Below are 21,730 nucleotides of genomic sequence, written 5' to 3'. Positions count from 1 at the left end.
AACCTTCAGAGGTTTATCCTATCATGTTTTTTTTAAAGAATTCAAAACAAAAGCATTATTCTATGTCAGAGGTCTTCAAACTCAGCAACTTCAAGACTTCTGGACTTCAACTGCTAGAATTCTCCAGCCAGTTATGTTCATTGGAGAATTCTGGAAGTTGAAGTCCATAAGTTTTAAAGTTGCCAAGTTTAAGGATCCCTATTTATATGAAGGACTCTAAAATCTATCTGGTCCTTGGTCCATTTATAATCAATTTTTTAATCACTTTTTTGCTGTTCATTCAAAAAAAAATTTAAATCCTTAAACGCGTATTTAGAACATCTTTCACTAAAGAAACTTCACCAAGTTTTTCAGACTTGCCATCCAAAAATTCCTAATAGCTGAAAAACAGTTAAAAGCAATTTCTGGAAGTAATCAGAAAAGAAATTTTGAATAGTTCTCAATTCATGACTACAATCGAGCCCAACATTTCTGTTGCTAAGGACAGATATGATAAGATAACATTGTTCCAGTTCCAACAGGGTTGGATTAGATGACCTCCAAGGTCCCTTCCAACTCTGTTATTCTATGTTCTCAAGAACTTTGCTCTATTTTATGACTTTTCTCTATTTTATGACTTTTCTTGCCACAGTCGTTAAGTGCAGTTGTTAAGTGAGTAACATGATTGTTTTATGAATTGGACTTCCCCGTTGACTTTGCTGGTCAGAAGGGCGCAAAAGGTGGTCACATGACCCCAGGATTCTGCAGTGAGAGAGTTGCCAAGCATCTGAATTTTGATCACGTGACCATGGAGATGCTGCAATGTTGTTGTTGTTGTTATTATTATTATTATTATTATTATTATTATTATTAGATTTGTATGCCGCCCCTTTCCGTAGACTCGGGGCGGCATACAAATCTAATAAATAATTGTTATAAGACAAGGACTAGCTGTATGTGAACCAAGAGGTTGACCCTCCCCTCCCTCCCTCCCCTCCCTCCCCCCCCTCCCCCCCCCCAGTGGTAGTCTGCTATCGGTTTGGACCGGTTCAGGCAAAACCGGTAATTCCAACAATCAGCTGGTCCTGCCCACCCACCCCCCACCCTATCCTGTCCTATATTTCCTTCTTTCTGGCTCAATTAATTCACGCAGCACAGCTGATCTCTGCGCCTCCGCTATTCTACTTATCGGAGCTGCCTTAAAAGGTAAGCAGCTGAGCTTCAAATTGCTGTATTTTGAACACTGCGCGCAAGCGTGTTAAGAATGCACACGCTCACCAAACCAGTTGTTAAACTGGTTGTTAAAGTCAAACTGCCCCCATTTGAGCAAAAGATGGCTATTCTCTTGTCTCCCAGAGCTGCCTTGTCTTGCAATCTCCTTGTGAGAAGCAACTGTTTGGAGAACTTGTGGGTGATCAGTGAAGGGCTGCAATTTTTTTACTATCACATTGTGGGCGTGGCTTACTTTGTGGGTGTGGCTTGATGGTCATGTGACCAGCTGGGAGTGGCTTGACAGTCATGTGACCAGGGATGGCTTAAATGTCATGTAAGTGGCTTAAAGGTGGTCAGCTTGACATCATTCACATCAAGGGTTTGGCTTAGGGTTACGGTGCCTGGTCTCTCCTGGCCTCAAAGAGACGCAATTTCCCTATCTATTTACTATTACTGAACATCCAAAATATACTATTTAATTGTATGTATATATGCCATATGTGTACAAACATATTACACACAAAAATATACATTATCTACTATATAAACCGTGTATGTACACAGAGAGAGAGAGAGAGCTCTTCTAAAATTATACACATTCAACCTCATTTACTGCAATAGGAAAAACAAACCAGAGCCCAGAATGGGGAAAAAAAGGGGGGGGGGGGTGGACCAAAATTTTGCTACCGTTTCTGCGTATCTGACCATACCCGCAGGAGCCCATCACTGTCTTACAACCTCTTCTTATCTGGAGAGGAAATATGAAGTACTAAACTACTGGTTGGCTTTTCATTGTGGTATGATCTTTGAAGCTGCTTTTAGTGGAGCCATCTTCAGTACACAATTTCTTCCTTGAAAGCTGCACCTACTTTTTAAAGTTTGACAGGTTTTTTCCTCCCCCAAGTAAGAGTTTCATATTCTAGATAAAATCACATGCAATAAAGGCCAAAGTGCTGAAGTCTCTGACTGCCTTAATGATGGGCAGAAGTCCAATAGTTCTTACCCTCTTACAATAGCAACATAGTGCTCAGAGATTTTTCATTTGTTTAATATCAGTTATTTAAAAGGCTCTTACTCTGCCTGAAAAAACATCCCATAAAAATGTGCATTTCTGTTGAAAAGAACAGTTTGGACCTTGAACAAGGTTCTCAACGGGATCATGTTGCAGTAAGTCTTAGCAAAACAACAAGGACTCAAAGTCTTGGCCTGAAAATAAAACAAAACAACATCCATTTGGAAACTTTCTGAAATGCAGACTTTGGTTCGGCTGTTAAGGAGATTGATCTATTGATTTTCCTGGAAAGTTAAATTAAGCCACTAATGCAAAATATAGAGAGCTGTGGGGAGGAAATCTAAGATTCTGGACAGATAATCATTGGCATTAACCAAATATGCGGTTTCTGCTGGGGTTCTTAAAATATCAAAGAGCGGGTAATATAATTTTTTTTCTACAGCAGTATCTATCCAATAGAATCCATTACTCACAGTTTTTACACTGTCTGAATTAGAATTTTGTTGTTCAGTTGCTAAGTTGTGTCCGACTCTTTGCGACCCCATGGACCATAGCACTCGTTCATACTTGTGTAGGAAGCACTAAGATGCTTCCATTTGAAAGGAATAGCCAGTGATGACATTGTTGCTGGGGGAACTTCTAATTGGGGCTTTTTTCACATCCTGGTTAATGTGTCCACTGAAGTGGTACCTATCTATCTACTTGCGAGTGCATGTTTTCGAACTGCTACATTGGAAGGAACTGGAGTGGATTACCGAAACTCACTCTGTCATGCAGCAGCACTTAGGTTTTGAACATGGGCTTATAAAGACTTATTTTATTATACAGTGATACCTTGTCTTACAAATTTAATTGGTTCCGGGACGAGGTTCTTAAGGTGAAAAGTTTGTAAGATGAAACAATGTTTCCCATAGGGATCAATGGAAAAGCGATTAATGCGTGCAAGCCCAAAATTCACCCCTTTTGCCAGCCGAAGTGCCCGTTTTTGCGCTGCTGGGATTCTCCTGAGGTTCCTTCACTACATGCCAATGTAAGGTAAAATAGAGGAAATAGTATAAGGGCAGACTAGATGGACCATGAGGTCTTTTTCTGCCGTCAGTCTTCTATGTTCCCCTCCATAGGAAACCTAACCTCCAGACTTCTGTGTTTTTGCGATGCTGCAGGGGAATTCCAGCATGGGAATCCCAGCATCGCAAAAACGAGCGCTTTGCTGGCACCAGAAGTCTGGAGGTGGGGTTTTCCAGCGAAGGGAGCATCAGTGAAATCGCAGCATCACAAAAACACCAAAGTCCTTGAAACCCCACCTCCGGACCTCTGTGTTTTTGCGATGCTCGCCGCGATTTCACTGAGGCTCCCCTCGCTGGGAAACCCTACCTCTGGACTTCTGTTGCCAGCAAAGCACCCATTTTTTCGCTGCTGGGATTCCCCTGCAGCATCAAAAAAACACGGAAGTCCAGAGGTGGGGTTTCCCATGGAGGGGAGCCTCAGGGGAATCCCAGCAGCGCAAAAACGGGTGCTTCGCTGACAACGGAAGTCTGGAGGTGGGGCATCCCAGCAGCAGCGTTGGGTTTGTAAGGTGAAAATAGTTTGTAAGAAGAGGCAAAAAAAATCTTAAACCTCGGGTTTGTATCTCGAAAAGTTTTTATGACGAGGCGTTTATAAGACGAGGTATCACTGTATTTTGTTTAGGATTTGTATTCAAGTATCTCTCCATACTAGAAGAGCCTACAATTTTTTCTGCTATTAATTTTGAATATTGTTTCTTGTGTATCTTCTCATAAACTTTAAGACTACTCTCATTGATATCCAACTGGCTGATTTTTATATTGTTCCGAGGCATCATTTATCTCCTTGATCTAAAGAACTTATCTGTACATAAATATTGAAATCTTGAATACCTTCAGTGTTTATAAATAGATAAATTTGCCTGGGTAAAAATAATGACCCAGGAAAGAAATTTGAAGTAGAATTAAAAGCTTTCAGCTTGTCCCTCCTTCCCCCTGATATGCTCAGAGTCACAAATAAAAAGATATATCAATCCTTAACTGATATATTTTGCTATATCCTTAACCAATATATTTTAAAATCTTTTCGAGGTGAGATCCTTGCTGGCTGATCTCTAATCAATAATGGAAATAATATCATCATTTTATCCTGGGATGTTTTCTGAAGATTCCTGGTGTTCTCCCAGATGTGCTCTCTTTTACTTAGGTTTTTCAGGACAGTCATGATCATTGACTTGGGTGATGTACTTTGAAAGGAAGGTAAATCTAAGAAAATGTTCTAAATCCTACCTATTGTATGTTTGAAACTAGCCAACTAAAATCAGAACTGGGTTTTGATGAAACACAAAACACACTCAATGTTTATTGTATAAGGAGAAAGGCAATTCCTTCTTATAAACACTTTAATATTGGAAATACAGTGGTACCTCTACCTAAGAATGCCTCTACTTACAAACTTTTCTAGATAAGAACTGGGAGGAAACAGGGCCGGAAAAGGCGGGGAGAAATCTCCGTGGGGCCTCTCTAGGAATCTCCTGGGAGGAAACAGGGCCCCCACCCTCCTTGTGGTTTCCCCAATCACATGCATTATTTGCTTTTACATTGATTCCTATGGGAAAAATTGCTTCTTCTTACAAACTTTTCTACTTAAGAACCTGGTCACGGAACGAATTAAGTTCTTAAGTAGAGGTACCACTGTACTTTAAAAGGAAGGTAAATCTAAGAAATGTTCTAAATCCCACCTTTTGTATACAGTGGTACCTCGACATACGAGTTTAATTCGTTCCAGACCCGAGCTCGTATGTTGATCAACTCGCATCTCGAACGAATGCATTTAGACTTTGTTTTTCGCACCGAGATAACTGGAAGCAAGGAGATTCTTGCGCCATCTAGTGGAAGCTCGGCTCGTATCCCAAATTTGAGCTCGGGTGTCGAACAGAAATTTTGCTCACGTTTCAGCTCGTAACTTGGAATACTCCTATGTGGAGCAGCTCGTATCTAGAGGTACTACTGTATTTGAAAGGAGCCAACTCAAATCAGAATTGGGTTTTGATGAAACACTTAACACACTAAGTGTTTATTATATAAGGAGAAAGGCAATCTTCAGCTGTGGCGAGGGGGGCGTTTGCCCAGGTTCGCCTGGTGCACCAGTTGCGGCCCTATTTGGACCGGGACTCACTGCTCACAGTCACTCATGCCCTCATCACCTCGAGGTTCGACTACTGTAATGCTCTCTACATGGGGCTACCTTTGAAAAGTGTTCGGAAACTCCAGATCGTGCAGAATGCAGCTGCGAGAGCAGTCAAGGGCTTACCTAGGTATGCCCATGTTTCACCAACACTCCGCAGTCTGCATTGGTTGCCGATCAATTTCCGGTCATAATTCAAAGTGTTGGTTATGACCTTTAAAGCCCTTCATTGCACTGGACCAGAATATCTCCGAGACCGCCTGCTGCCGCACGAATCCCAGCGACCGATTAGGTCCCACAGAGTGGGCCTTCTCCGGGTCCCGTCAACTAAACAATGTCGGTTGGCGGGCCCCAGGGGAAGAGCCTTCTCTGTGGCGGCCCCGACCCTTTGGAACCAACTCCCCCCGGAGATTAGACCCGCCCCTACTCTCCTTGCCTTCCGTAAGCTCCTTAAGACGCACCTTTGTCGTCAGGCATGGGGGAACTGAAACACCTCCCCGGGCATATACAATTTATGAATGGTATGTCTGAATTTATGTTTGTTTAGAAAATGGGGTTTTTAAAATATTTTTAAACAGTAATTTAGATTTGTCATAAATTGTTTTTCACTTTATTGTCAGCCGCCCCGAGTCTGCGGAAAGGGACGGCATACAAATCTAAATAAATAAATAAATAAATAAATAAATAAATAAATAAATAAATAAATTCCTTCTCATAAACACTTTAATATTGGAAATGTTACTAATCATCCTTTTAATTTTACCATTCAAATCCCCTCTGTTGTTGTTGTCGTCCCTGTTTTCTATGCAGGAAGTGACGTGGTGGTTGGAGATGTCCTAGTGCTCCTCGGCGCTTCATTATATGCCATTTCGAATGTGAGTGAGGAATACATTGTGAAAAATCTGAGCAGAATGGAGTTTCTAGGAATGGTGGGCTTGTTTGGGACTGTTATCAGCGGTCTGCAGCTGTAAGGATCTACTATACTGTATTTTCATTGTAATTAAGAAAACCATTCACAGCACAGAATGGTTTCTCTTCTGTGTGCTGGTGGGTGCAATTATTAACCCATTGTTAACATCACAATTAACCTTTGTGGGTGTTTGAGCATCAGTAGGCTTGCAAGGGTGTAACAACTGATTGTGCAGTCGGATGGAATGGTTGTCAATGGTTATTCATGCAAATAATCTCTTTGACTTTCACAGAATCAGTCATGGAATTAAAGATTCTGTGAGATTAACCTTTAAGTAAGTTCAGATCCTGACTTTCTGCAATCATTGCTACAGACTGTTTATCTTTTACAGTTTCGGCAAGCAGAAATTCAACTGTTCGTCTCATTGGTTCATTTCTATGTTTGCTTATTTATTTGTACAACGTCTATGTTGGTCCTTCGAATTACCAATTCGTATTTGTAATTACATAGTTAGAACTAGAATTGAATAGAATAGAGCTAGAAGAGACCCTGGAGGTCTTCTAGTCCAGCCCCCTGCTCAAGCAGGAGAATATCGCTTCTCTTTGAGAAGGGCGGCATAGAAATCTAATAAATGAAATAAATAAATAAGTGTATACCATCTCAGTCAAGTGACTGCCCAATCTCTTCTTATAAATCTCCAGTGACCAAATGCCCATGTTTTTTGAAGGCAAGCTGTTCCACTGATTAATTGTCTTCGTTGTTATGCCGGGCTCTCTGAAAATTCAAAACAATGTTCTTTATCACAAAATTCAAAATAAACTAAAGCACTCTTTTTGTATTGCAAAGAGCACTCTCCCAAAACAACCGGGTAGTCTGTACAAGTTCCCTTAAGCAGTCATTAAGTACTTAGCTAGCAGCTGTGAAGAAACTTCACACCTCTTCTTCTTCCAAGGAAGTGAGACACACACACACACGTTGCTTTGCTTTGGTTTCAAAGGCGTGAAAAAGCAACAAAGTCCAGCAACACAAGATTCCTGTCGAACAGCGATCAGATATTCTTCCACAACGGCCAAACCCACATGCTGCTATTTATAGCAGCAGCCCTAATTACTGGAGCCCCACCCAAACACAGGTGGCCTCCCTTATTTCCTGTAATATGTTCTTACTTGGTCTCTTCTACGCATAATTCAAAACGTCCAAAACGTCCAAAACGTCCAAAACGTCATCATCTGAATCAATGGAAGATAAGGGAGATTGACTGCCTTGGCTGTGTGCCAAGCCCTCCTCTGCCGAGTCACTCCCACCTTCTTCATCCGAGGAAACTAAACTCTGAACTGACTATGTCGGCAATAACACAGGCCTGTGACATGTTGAAGTTTCCCCTGCATCCACCACCCCATTTCCTGGGGCAGGAGCTGGGCCAGAGTCAACCACAACAATTGTTAGGAAGTTTCTCCTTAATTCCAAGTTCTTCTTTCTTTGTTTAGTTTCCAAACATTATTTCTTGTCCTTCCCTCTGATGCTTTGGAGAATAATTTGACCTCCTCCTCTTCTTTGTGGAAAATACAGTGGTACCTCTACTTAATAACGCCTCTACTTAAGAACTTTTGTAGATAAGAGCCAGATGTTCAAGGTTTTTTTGCCTTCTCCTTAAGAACCATTTTCTACTTAAGAACCCAAGCCCGGAAAAACTTCCCAGGAAATTTGAGAGTGGCACGAAGGCCCGGCCAGTTTCCTGCCATTCCCCCTAGGTTTCTTTCTCTGGCGCAATGTGTAGGAGGCAGCCTTACGCTGGGTGTATGGGAAGCACGTGCTCCTCCTCGCCGCCTCAGAGTTCCTCTTTTTTTTAAAAGCCTTTTGGATTTTTTTGATTCCCCTCACCTCACCTTCTTCCTTCGGCAGCGACTGTCCTCTTCCTCCTCCTCCTCCTTCCACCCAAATCCCAAGCTTTTATGTCTTTCCTAATGGGTTTGCGCGCATTATTTGCTTTTACATTGATTCCTATGGGAAAAATTGCTTCTACTTAAGAACTTTTCTACTTAAGAACCTGGTCACGGAACGAATTAAGTTCTTAAGTAGAGGTACCACTGTATTCTCAAATACTCTCAAATAATGTCACCTCCAATTCTTCTTTTCTTTAGACTCGCCAGACTCAAAACCTGCAGCTGTTCTTCACCCCTTTGATCATCTTAGTTGCTCTTCTCTGAACTTTTCCCAAAGTTTCAACATCTTTTAAGTAGCATGGTGACCAAAATTAAAACTGAGTTTTTGAATGATTTGAAACAGCTCTTCTCTTGTTTATTGTTATGGCTACTGTTTATAAAAGGATTCACTTTCTCCATACTAACTTAATTGATTATATGAACTAGACTAATAAAAGCTGTGAATTAGCTTCTGGTACAGTGTTCTTCATACTGTTTTTTATAGCGTTAATATTAACAGCAAGCTGATTTTCTGGGTGTGGTTCCCTCAATAACTGAAATAGTTCAACGGAGGTCAGGGAGTGAATCTGCATATTATTAGTAAGACCATATTCTTTATATTCTCTATACCGAGTTTTGGGAGAAGTGCGGCATACAAATCTAATAAATAATAACAATAACAATAATAATAATAATAATAATAATAATAATAATAATAATAATAATCAAAGGCCATTCAGAAGAGGATGAAATATTTACATCAGGCCTTAACTCTAGGGGTGATGGCATACTATGAACTATTATTTTCTTTCATCTACTTATATATTTGGACCAGTTTTATACTTTTGATATGGCCAAATGACTAAATGAATAAAGTTGTTATTCTATTCTAATATATCATGTGCACGCACGCAAACACAGAAGGTATCAGCATTTAGGGAACATTTTTCAAAACCCTAATTTTTTGTTTTGTTTTTGAACAACGTATTTCTGATAAAAAAGAAGAAATGAGGGAAAAAAACCCTGTTAAAGACTATACTTCTTTAGCTCTTTTATAAATGCTGATTAACTTTGAGGAAAGGAATATTAAATAAGTAGGTTTTTAATTTCCAATTTCTTCTCATTCTGCCTGCCCTGATTGAATTATTGATTGAACAAAATAAATATGTTTCATTTAGTAAATGTCTTGTCCATTATAATGTACTATGAATATCTATTTTTTGATGTGCCAAATGTTGAGATATGGGCTTGGATACTTGAATGCAATAAAACCATTTTATAGGCTTTTAGTTGAACTTTGGAAAGTTCTGGGTTCTTTTTATTTTTTGAAAATACTTCTTAACTCACATGTTACGGTTTTTAACTGATCAAAACTTATTTCTCTGCTTTCTAATATCATATACCGTATCATATTTAATGTATAACCATTATCTGTATGCTACCACCCAACACTTTGCAGCACACTGTTTTATTTTAAGAGAATTCAATTGACAAATTGGGCTTCTTTCTCTAAACGTTTGTACTGCTATAAATCTGTTAAGGAGTAAGAAAATGTGTCTCAAAATTGTAATTCTATATACAGTGTTCCCTCGATTTTCGCGGGGGATGCTTTCCGAGACCGCCCGCGAAAGTTGAATTTCCGCGAAGTAGAGATGCGGAAGTAAATACACTATTTTTGGCTATGAACAGTATCACAAGCCTTCCCTTAACACTTTAAACCCCTAAAGTGCAATTTCCCATTCCCTTAGCAACCATTTAGATCATTACTCACCATGTTTATTTATTAAAGTTTATTAAAAAAATATTTATTAAAGGCAGATGAAAGTTTGGCGATGACATATGACGTCATCGGGCAGGAAAAACCATGGTATAGGGAAAAAACCCGCAAAGTATTTTTTAATTAATATTTTTGAAAAACCATGGTATAGACTTTTTGCGAAGTTCGAACCCGCGAAAATCGAGGAAACACTGTATTCTGACTTGAGATGGTCTCTACTGAGCTGATTTGCCTATTAATTTTTCTATTACTCATCATTATATTCTAGACTCTGGAAAAAATACCCTCGCATTTTAATGAGCATTTATTTTCTGTTTTTATTCTTTCTCCTCTTTTTTTCCCCTTGCCATTTTTAGAGCTATTGTGGAACATAGAGACATAGCTAACATTCAGTGGAACTGGAAAATTGGTATGTATGAGTGTTGTGCAACACAGAGACAAATAAACGGAATTGCTTTGCAAATCAGGCCTATTTTCATTATGTTACCTAGTGAATTAAAATAAATAACAAAGTAGGGCTGCAGAGGTTCCCCCCCTCCCCAATACTATGTAATTAGCAATTTAGAAAAAATGCATAGAATCCAGACATTCTGCTTGCATTGAATATAAAGGAAGGAGTCCGGAAGGAGTTAGGCAGCTTAGAAATCAAAGAAAGAAGAAAAAGAAGGAAGGAAGGAAGGAAAAGAAAGAAAGAAAGAAAGAAAGAAAGAAAGAAAGAAAGAAAGAAAGAAAGAAAGAGAAAGGATCAGTTCAATAAAAGTCAATCTTCCTTGCATAATAAATGCATTATGACGTCACTGTGTACATGTCTTCATTTTGAGGTCATCTCCGTTTGCTATAGATGTCTATGGATATGACATTAATTGGCAGTAAGTGTTTAATTTAGCAGCCTTGAATTACCATCTGTTGTTTAGCCAGCAATTAGGGATTGAATATTATCTCACTTGTTTTGGGAGAATATGCACCTAGTTCTGGGGTGTCAAACTCAATTTTATTGAGGGCCGCATCAGGATTGTGTTTTACCTTGGGGGGGCCAAGGTGGGTATGAACAGGGTGGGCATGGCCAGCTCCACGCCACTCGTGTCAAGGGCGCCTATGGAGGCCTGAGCGGTTTGCCAGTGAAAAGGACTCCTGACAGAGGTGGGCTGTTGCCCGGATTGGGGGACGACGACGACGTAGTGGGGTGCCAAAAATGGAGCTCCACCCCAGAGCACCCAATTTGCACAGAAAGATGTTGAAAGAAAATGCAGGGCGTCCTGCATAAGCCACGTCCACAGTGTGGTAGTAAAAATTTTGGTAGCCCTTCACTGGTTGCTGGGCTCCATTTTCAGCTGTGGCAGCCTCCTGTAACCCTCTGCTGGCGAAAACAGAGCTCCCTTTTAGCTGGCAATGGCACCGTGGGCCATATCTAAGCACCCCGTGGGCTGGATCTGGCCCCTGGGCCTTGAGTTTGATATCCCCAACATAGATTATGACAGTTTTATGAAAGCATTGGCGATGTGGGGGGGGGGGGAAAGCAATTTCTCAATATATGGTTCCGGGTCAGATTATTTACATCAGTGTTTCCCAACCTTGGCAACTTGACGATATCTGGACTTCAACTCCCAGAATTCCCCAGCCAGGAAACACTGATTTACAGGACCGCCTCTTGCCACATACCTCCCAGAGACCAATTAAAGCATACAGTGTCGGCCTCCTCCAGGTCCTGTCAGCTAAACAATGTAGGCTGGCGGGGCCGCGGGGGATGGCTTTCTCTGTTGCTCTCCTGACTTTATGGAACCAACTCCCCCCCCCCCCCGAGGTCCGTATGGCCCCCACCCTGCTGGCTTTCCGTAAGGCCACAATGACCTGGCTATGCCGGCAGGCCTGTGGACCCTGAAACAACCACTAGCTTGTCCGTGTGTTCGGATTGGTTTGAATGATTAGTATGTACGCTATTAAATTGTCTTAGTTTTAATGATGATTTTAGGAATTAGTTCCCCCCCCCTTGAGTTATATATATTTATATATATATTCATATTTATTAGATTTGTATGCCGCCCCTCTCCGTAGACTCGGGGCAGCTCACAACATACAATAGAACAATTTATAACAAATCTAATAAATTTTTTAAAAAAACATTAAAAAAAACCCATTATTAAACCAGACATACACACAGACATACCATACATAAATTGTATAGGCCCAGGGGGGGGGGGGGAATGCCTCAATTCCCCCATGCCTGACGGCAGAGGTGAGTTTTAAGGAGTTTACGGAAGGCAAGGAGGGTGGGGGCAGTTCTAATCTCCGGGGGGAGCTGTTTCCAGAGAGTCGGGGCCGCCACAGAGAAGTCTCTTCCCCTGGGACCCTCCAGACGACATTGTTTAGTCGACGGGACCCGGAGAAGGCCAACTCTGTGGGACCTAATCGGTTGCTGGGATTCGTGCGGGAGAAGGCAGTCCCGGAGATACTTCTGGTCCGGTGCCATGAAGGGCTTTATAGGTCATAACCAACACTTTGAATTGTGACCGGAAATTGATCGGCAACCAATGCAGACTGCGGAGTGCTGGTGTAACATGGGCATAGTTCTTTTCATCATTGTTGTTAATTGTAATTTTTATACTGCTGTAAGCCGCCCTGAGTCCTTTGGGATTGGGTGGCATAGAAGTCAAATTAAATAAATAAATAAATGTTTCCCCTTGCCCCCCACCTTTATATTCTTGACATTCAGTCTCTGAACTGACAAGACATTGCTTTCTTCCCACAGCCCTACTCTTTGTGGCCTTTGCCTTGTGCATGTTCGGGCTGTACAGCTTCATGCCGATTGTGATTAGAGTGACCAGTGCCACCTCTGTCAATTTGGGCATCCTGACAGCTGATCTCTACAGTCTTTTCTTTGGACTTTTCCTGTTTGGCTACAAGGTGAGTGAGACTTGGCTCCCGATAACTGACGGCATTCAAGAATGATTGGAATAAGGAATTAAAGCATCAGCAGTCTTGCAACATTTTAATAAGTAACTGATTTATTGTAGTGTTAATATTTGTTGATTAGAATTCACATTTATTACAGCAGACTTTTTTTGTAGATTATGGTTTACGTCGGAAGCACAAAGAGTTAAAAAGTATCTGCAGATACTTTATTGTTTGGGGGGGGGTATAAAAGGGTGTTAGCCACTTTCCCTGGTAATGCAACGTTTACTGTCAAGTGTCTGACCCTACAGCAGACAATAAATGAGATAAGCAGTTATTCACATTAGCTTAAACTAGAAAAAACTAATGGCTACATGGAGCCCCACTCCAGTACCCTTTTATGGCCTGTATTAAGTCTCCTTCCCCAAATTCAATAGCAAAATATAGAAGCATGCAGCTTTGCTGGATTTATTAAGGCTCTCTTTAATATCCCAATTTTCCTAAAACCTGTTCTCCAATGAAAAAAAAAATCATTTCTGTTCCTTGTGGCTATTATACCTGGTGAAGTTCTTGGAATTTAAAAAAAGGTTCCCTATCATTTTAACTCTGACGTGTTGACTTATCATGATCCTGATTATATTTTTCACTAAGTCAAAAACCACAATTTTGAAACCACACTTGCTGAGATCACATGTCATACTCAGCTAAAAGCAAACTAAGCACTTTTTAAAAATTATTTTATTTATTGGATTTGTATGCCGCCCCTTCCCGGAGATTCGGGACGGCTAACAACAATGATAAAAAAACAGCATGTAACAATGCAATTAATAAAACAACTAAAAACCTTCATTATAAAACCAAACATACACACAAACTTACAATGCATAACTTGTAATGGCCTAGGGGGAAGGAATATCTTAATTCCCCCATGCCTGGCGATAAAGGTGGGTCTTGAGTAATTTGCGAAAGACAAGGAAGGTGGGGGCCGTTCTAATCTCTGGGGGGAGTTGATTCCAGAGGGCTGGGGCCGCCACAGAGAAGGCTCTTCCCCTGGGGCCTGCCAAACGACATTGCTTGGTCGACAGGATCCAGAGAAGGCCAACTCTGTGGGACCTTATCGGCCGCTGGGATTCGTGCGGCAGAAGGTGGTTCCGGATGTATTCTGGCCCAATGCCATGTAGGGCTTTAAAGGTCATTACCAACATTTTGAATTGTGACCGTAAGCCGATCGGCAGCCAGTGCAGGCCACTGAGTGTTGCAGAAACGTGGGCGAATCTAGGGAGCCCCACGATGGCTCTCGCGGCCGCATTCTGCACGATCTGAAGTTTCCGAACACTTTTCAAAGGTAGCCCCATGTAGAGAGCGTTGCATTAACGCTCTCTAAGTAACGCTTTGTGAATTAGTTCAAACGTATGAACGCGAGCGGTGTCGTGTTTTTCTAAAACTTGGAGTCCTGAAAGCACCAAAGGTTTTGAAATCTCTGGTGCCACCGCGTTGAGAGAATAGCAATTTGGGAAAGTCAGCACATATAACCATGAAAAGAGGCCATCCTTCTTCTATAAGCTCCACAGAGATAATAACTCCATAGTTTGAATAAGACCTTGAATGTTTACTCTGGTTTATTTGGTAAAACTCTGGGAGCTTGCTGTGTTTTAGAGTGATAAATCGGCATTATCTACTGCAGTGTTTCCCAACCTTTTTTGAGCCGCGGCACATTATTCATGTTTTCAAAATTCTGGGGAACACTGAAGGGGGGGGGCGGGGGGGCTAAAGAAAAGTTTGGACAAAAAAAATATCTCTTCCTCCATTTCACTCTATTTCTCCCTCCCTCTTTCTCTCTCTTCCTTCCTTCCCTTCTTTCTCTCCATCCCTCTTTCTTTCTTCCTCTCTTTTTTGCTCTCTTTCTCTCTCCCTCCTTCCCTCCCTCCTATGTCTTTCCCTCTCCCTCCTTCCCCCTTTCTTTCTCTCTCTCTCTTGCTTTCTTTCCCTCTCTTTCTCTTGCTTTCTTTCTCTCATTCTCTCTCCCCTCCTTTTTCTCTCTCTCTCTTTCTCGTTCACCACGCCAGCAACAGAGAGAAAAAGAAAGAGCGAGAGAGAGCCGGAGAGAGAGTGGAATGTGCAGCAGCCATCAGCCTCCTCACCCTCCCAGACGTCCCCAGCGCCTCCCGTTAGCCCAGCCGAAAGCCACACAGTCCCGGACTCCCGGATCGCTCGCTTCTCCGGCCAGCGCGGCGCTTTCCTGGGCAGATGGCTTTGCTGACCGGAGAAGCGAGCGATCCGGGAGTCTGGGACTGTGTGGCTTTGCGCCATGAAGAGAAAACGGCAGCAGGGAAAAGTCGGCCGTTTTCTCTTCATGGCGCAAAGCCACACAGTCCCGGACTACCGGATTGCTCGCCCCAAGGCAGGAGGCGGCGGCGGAGGAGAGTGGAGGAGAGTGGGCGGATCGGGCGGGCAATGGGGCAGGGCGGAGAAGCCAGGGGCGCGTTTGGCCGGAGGCACCGTGGGGAGGCAGGGGCAGGGAGGTGCGGCACTAGGTGCCTCCGGCCAAACGCGCCCCTGGCTTCTCCGCCCTGCCCCATTGCCCGCCCGATCCACCCACTCTCCTCCGCCGCCTCTCGCCATGGCACAGCTGACGGTGTCTCGCGGCACACTAGTGTGCCGCGGCACACCGGTTGGGAAACGCTGATCTACTGCATTTGGATTTGCTAAAATGTCTGTGAGGAGATGAGATTAAACTTTCTAAAAGAAGCTTAGATTTATGACTTTAGAAGGTCATTTTCCCTAGCAAAATTGCTGTCTCAAGATTCTTGGCCTAGAGGTAATTTCAGACCCAAAAGAGTAGTTTCTTTTGGTTTTAAAACTCTTTGTTCTCCATATAGACTACCTTTGTACTTGTGATTGGATTGTGTGTATCTGACAAGAATATATTTATGCCATAATGTTGACTTGCTGTGTGTTTTATAATATTGAGGGTTAAATTAGAGAAAGTTAGGAAGTGACTCACAAAAAGAGCTTTTGTTTCCAGTCATAAAAGGTCCATAGTTCAGTCACATCTATTTTAACTTTAACAGAAGGATAAAGGTTGGCAGAATATTTAATACGGAGCTGGAATGATATCAAGCTACCTTCAAAAGCAAACCTTTGTTGCACTAACTCTTGTTGATTAAAGATTATTGAAGCTTTTCAGCTTACTCAGAATTCTTAATAGGTTCTTTTCTCAGAGGAAGAATGATATTTAACCAACTAATTACATTTTTCTTACCATGGCAGAGCTTTCCACACCTCAGAGCAATTCATTCAAATTTGGGCAGGCCAATGTTTAATTGGCTAAACTTTATTTGTGATTGGATTTAAAGAATTATAAATGTTTACAGCAGGTATGCATGACAATTTGGGAACACCAAAGGCCACACTTTGACTGTGGGTGACATGCTAAGAGTCAGGGAAGAAAAGTACACTTGGTTTCATTTCATTTATATTTAAACAGAAATGTAACTAATTATGGTTAATATAATTACTGCCCAATTGCAGCAGGGGATGGTATCTAGCCAACCTTTGAAAAAACTGAGCAGATTGGATCCAGTTAATACTGAGATAGGAAATAGTGGGAATCTCAGGGCTATAAACTTGACTTGCAGATTGGAAAAAACATGTCAAAAGAAGAGAGTGCCAACCTTGTTTCATTTACTATTAATATAGGAGCTCTCTAGGGCACTCATGTGATTTTGGGAGACCTTCTACATGGGGCTACCTTTGAAAAGTGTTCGGAAACTTCAGATCGTGCAGAACGCAGCCGCGAGAGCCATCGTGGGGCTTCCAAGATTCGCCCATGTTTCCTCAACACTCCGTGGCTTGCATTGGCTGCCGATCAGTTTCCGGTCACAATTCAAAGTGTTGGTCATGACCTTTAAAGCCCTACATGGCTTTGGACCAGACTACCTCCGGAGCTGCCTGCTACCGCACGAATCCCAGCAACCGATAAGGTCCCACAGAGAATGGCACAAGGCCTAGAATTAACCCTCCCTCTCCCATCTTCTCAAATATGTCCATTAAACAACACAGGTCTTGAGTTAAGTAATTTATCCAAATGTAATTGAAAGAATTTGATACAGTAAATCTTCTGTCGTTTCAGCAAAGCCTTTGCTTTTAAAAAGACCTAACAAAATGCCTAGCCATCATATACATGACACAAATAGAGGGTTATTTGTACCATCATATAATTGATGCACATGATATCATTTACATTGTTTATGCAGTTATGTCTTATGTAATATCCCTCACTCCTCTAGATGCCCATTTTTAGGCAAAATTAATGCATTTATTTATTTTGTTACATTTATATAGTGTATATTGGGGTTGTGACCCTTTGAGAACGGTATGCAATGAAATTTCACTTTAATGTATGCTGATTAATATACAGTGGTACCTCTACTTACGAACTTAATTTGTTCTGTGACCAGGTTCTTAAGTAGAAAAGTTTCTAAGAAGAAACAATTTTTCCCATAGGAATCAATGTAAAAGCAAATATTCTGTTTTCCCGAAAATAAGACGTACGCCGAAAGTAAGGCATGTCAGAGGTTTTGCAGAATTTGCTAATATAAGGCACCCCCCGAAAATAAGGCGTAGTCAAGTTTATATACGGTACAGTGGAAAAACATACGGTACCATTCAAAGCTGTTCATAGCGGTACTGTAATAATATGGCGTCCCCTGCTGGCCCCTTCCATTGCTTTGTACCGTCCAGTACAGCAGATACAGTCTGCTGCTGTCTCACCACCATTACAATCTCCACTACAGTGCGTAGACTGTAGTTCCTCTTGTGGTCGGAAGCTGCAATAGCGGGAGTATACTGTTGTACCATATAAGTGCTGTCGTTTGTGTGTGTGGGTACCATACTGACAGGTACCGTACTGTAATCAGTGTACCGTACGGTACACTTTCTTTGGGGTGTGTCAGCTTTTCTGCCTATGAATTTGTCTTATTTGAGAAATATAAGGCACCCCCCGAAAATAAGACGTAGCACAACTTTTGGAGCAAAAATTAATATAAGACTGTCTTATTTTCGGGGAAACACGGTAATACATGCGATTGGGGAAACCACAGGGAGGATGGAAGCCCTGTTTCCTCCCAGGAGATTCCTAGAGAGGCCCCACGGAGGTCTCTTCCTGCCTTTTCCGGCCGTGTTTCCTCCCAGGAGTTTCCTAAATAGGCCCCATAGAGGCTTCTCCCCACCTTTTCTGGCCCTGTTTCGCCCCAGGAGATTCCTAAAGAGGCCCCACGGAGGCTTCTCCTTGCCTTTTCCAGTTACAGTTTCAGAGGCTCGGGTTTGTAAATGGAAAATTGTTCTTGAGAAGAGGCAAAAAAATCTTGAACCCCGGTTCTTATCTAGAAAAGTTCTTAAGTAGAGGCGTCCTTAGGTAGAGGTACCACCGTATATTCAAAGTGACAATAAAGTTATTATTCTGTTCTATTAGGGTTGATGGATTTTATGGTTACCCATGTTTGTATGGGAGAGACTATTCATCTCTGTAATTCTCTCTTTCTTTCTCTCTCTTTATGCTGGACAGTTTTCTGTGCTGTATCTCTTATCCTTTGTGGTCATCATGATTGGCTTCATCATGTATTGCTCCACCCCAACCCGTACTGCAGAAGTTCCCTCAACCACCTTGCCAATGGCAGATAGTACTGGATTTGACAACCTGGCTTTAAAAATTGAGGAGAACCACCTGGAATCCACTGACTCTCTGACAACACAGAGCAACAAAGACGACAGCCAGGCAGAAGACACAACTACAAAATTAACAGCCTTGTGAAACATGAAATTTCAGCTGCTGGAGTTGCTCTGGAGAAATCAGAAAGCCCCAGACGGCACAATGTTACGGTGGATAAACTGGAGAAATATCAACGATGGAATCTGTGTTCATGACTAAGTCTAGAAAAATATCGCCAAAAGAAGGAGAGCTAGATCCTTACTTGGAACACCAGTATTAATTCTTGTTCACTGAAGATTATTCTTAGAGCTGACAGATGAATAGAAAGGTAGAGACGAGACTACACTTGTCTTTCTATCAAAGAAAGCCATATTATACTCGGAATGAACATGTGTATTATTTTGAGTAATTTCTTATGTTCTCAAACTTATACATGAAGTTAGCAAAAAAGAAAGTGGAAAGAAGGAAAACAAGGAAAGAAAAACACAAAATATAAGATCAGATGGCAGCTAGGATCAAAGAGGCTGGGAAGAAGAGATCAAGATTAGTGAAGCATCCTTACTTCCCAGACTACTGAACCATGAGGATGCGAAATCTTGCATTTTGGAGGTGTGAATCATGTAATAGACACCAACCTTCATTCATTTAACCTGCAGAGACAATGTATATTGTTCACGTTAATTTAATCACAACACAATTCTTGAAGACGGCTATACTTAGTTGCATCGACTCCTGATGCTAATAAATGAAGAAAAAGCATGACTAATTTTATCACGTGAAAAGATGCATCAAATCCTTACTCCAGTTGTGGGTACATGTTCAAATGCACACACACACTTGAATTGTACCTGTTCTGTTGGCATAGTGTGCAGCAACCAAACAAGATACAGTGTTCCCTCGATTTCCGCAGGGGATGCGTTCCGAGACCACCCGCGAAAGTCGAATTTCCGCGAAGTAGAGATGCGGAAGTAAATACACCATTTTTGGCTATGGACATCCCTTAACACTTTAAACCCCTAAATTACCATTTCCCATTCCCTTAACAACCATTTACTCACCATTATTACTAGTACTCACCATTGAATAAGACACTTAGTGATCCTGGTATTTATAAATATAATTATTTATTAACAATAATTATTATTTTTTGTTATTTATTTGCAAAAATTATTAGTTTGACGATGATGTATGACATCATCAGGCGGGAAAAACCGTGGTATAGGAAAAAAACTGCAAAGTCTTCGGAGAGGGGCGGCATACAAATCTAATAAATTGAATTGAATTGAATTTTTTGAAAAACCGTGGTATAGGCTATTCGCGAAGTTCGAACCCGCGAAAATCGAGGGAACACTGTATATCTATTTTTTTTGCAGTGGATAATCTATGTGTAGGTTACTTCTTTGACAATCTAAAGATAACTGTTAACAAGAAATGGTTTTCCAAATTACATGAATGCATGTGTTTGTATAAACAGAAAGGAGATATTTTTCACCTTGCTAAAGTATAGTTGCTGAACTATACCTCCACACTGGTTGGAGTTGCTGACAGTTGTAATTCAGCAACTTCTGTAGGGCTCTAAGTTCTCCCACTCCTGATATAAGCAGAATAAAATGGAAACTTTGGACACTGTTCCAAACTCATCTCACCAGCAACTCCAATGAGATAATTTGAGTGCTCTTGATGAAGTAGAAGTAGTATATTCTACTTCCCTTGAAAAGAGTGGTAAGAAACATACCTGATTTTTAATGGCATTTAAAAAAATAATGTGGTGGCACTTATAAATAATAAATAATTATTGACACACCTCCGGGGGCAGGGAGGGAGGGGGAAGAAAACAAGGAGTCGGATCTTATTTCAAAGTGGTTTGGAGGAAAACTACAAGGGCTAAGTTCTCTTATTGTCCCCTGTGCATTTTTGTCCTTATGGACCACGAGCTACTTGAAAAATTTCAGGAAACTGTTCAGAGCAGGTGTTGGTAGTTCTTAAAGATAAACTTTCCCCTGTCCGATCATGTCTGATTCTAGGGTGTTGTACTCATCTCCATTACTTAGTTGAGGAAACCAGCATTGTCTGAAGACATTTCCATGGTCATTTGACAAATATCACTATGGCAAGGCATATAGCACACTTTTAACTCCCCACCGAACTGGTACCTATTTATCTACTCACATTTGCATGCTTTTGAATTGTTAGGTGTGCAGGAGCTGGAGCAAAAACAGGAGCTCACCCCATTGCACAACATTTGGGTCTCGAACACAGACTTTCAGCTTTCTAGCTCAGTGTCTTTAACCTCTCAGCCATCATGTCTGTTTGGTACTTCTTTACCTTATTTATTTAACATCTACCCTATATATATCCTTGTGAGAAAAGTAGCTAGCTGGAGCTTCCTACTACCACATTGGGGTGATAAGACCTATCTTATCTCTTATGGAAGACAGGATTAACTTGACCTCTAGGAACATATGGGAACAATATAGCAATAGCACTTAGACTTATATACCTCTTCACAGCATTTTACAGCCTTCTCTAAGTGGTTTATATCGTCAGCCTATTTCCCCCAACAATCTGGATTCTCCTTTTACTCACCTCAGAAAAATGGAAGGCTGAGTCAACCTTGAGCCTGGTGAGATTCGAACTGCCAAACTACAAGCAGTCCGCAGGCAGCAGAAATAGCCTGCAGTACTGCATTCTAACCACTGCACCCCCAAGGCTCATAATATGCTGCTTTTGAGGGTTTTTTTTCTAGTTACAGATTTATATTACTGGCTCAATTTAAAGTTACAATTTATCAAATACAGTCATTCTGCCCATGAATAAGTAGCAACATTATTTGAGGGTTTTCATCATCCGTTTACAAGGGAAATGAAATGTGTAACTTAGGTTTTGCCTAATAGCCACACAATAAAACATTATTCTGAATTTTCACTCATTGTTTGATTTCATTATTTTACCCTACCCTTCAGAAGAGCCCCAATTGATAAATAGGGGACTCCCTTGTCACTGCAATATTTTTAAGATAAATATGGTGCAAAATTGGATTTCCTACTCTTCTCTGTGTTTGCTACAGCCCTCTTGAATTATACTGAAAAGTATCAGGCTCTTGTATTTGAGGAAGCACAAGTAGTGT

The 21,730-nt window shown here is 41.3% G+C and overlaps 1 protein-coding gene across 1 annotated transcript in view; it reads left to right on the top strand.

The window, feature by feature from the left end:
• SLC35F2 (solute carrier family 35 member F2) overlaps positions 1-21,528 on the top strand; it is a 49,010-nt gene extending 27,482 nt beyond the window's left edge. Inside the window, 4 exon segments of the mRNA XM_070749732.1 lie at positions 6,206-6,362; positions 10,361-10,413; positions 12,751-12,905; positions 18,460-21,528. Coding sequence (XP_070605833.1) covers positions 6,206-6,362; positions 10,361-10,413; positions 12,751-12,905; positions 18,460-18,705 — 611 coding nt within the window. The 3' untranslated portion in view covers positions 18,706-21,528.
• Positions 21,529-21,730: the final 202 nt, after the last annotated feature.

The sequence above is a fragment of the Erythrolamprus reginae genome, chromosome 4, assembly GCF_031021105.1.
Source record: "Erythrolamprus reginae isolate rEryReg1 chromosome 4, rEryReg1.hap1, whole genome shotgun sequence".
Lineage (NCBI taxonomy): Eukaryota > Metazoa > Chordata > Lepidosauria > Squamata > Dipsadidae > Erythrolamprus > Erythrolamprus reginae.
The sequence above is the reverse complement of the archived record's forward strand: the minus strand, read 5'-3'. Positions and strand labels throughout refer to the sequence as shown.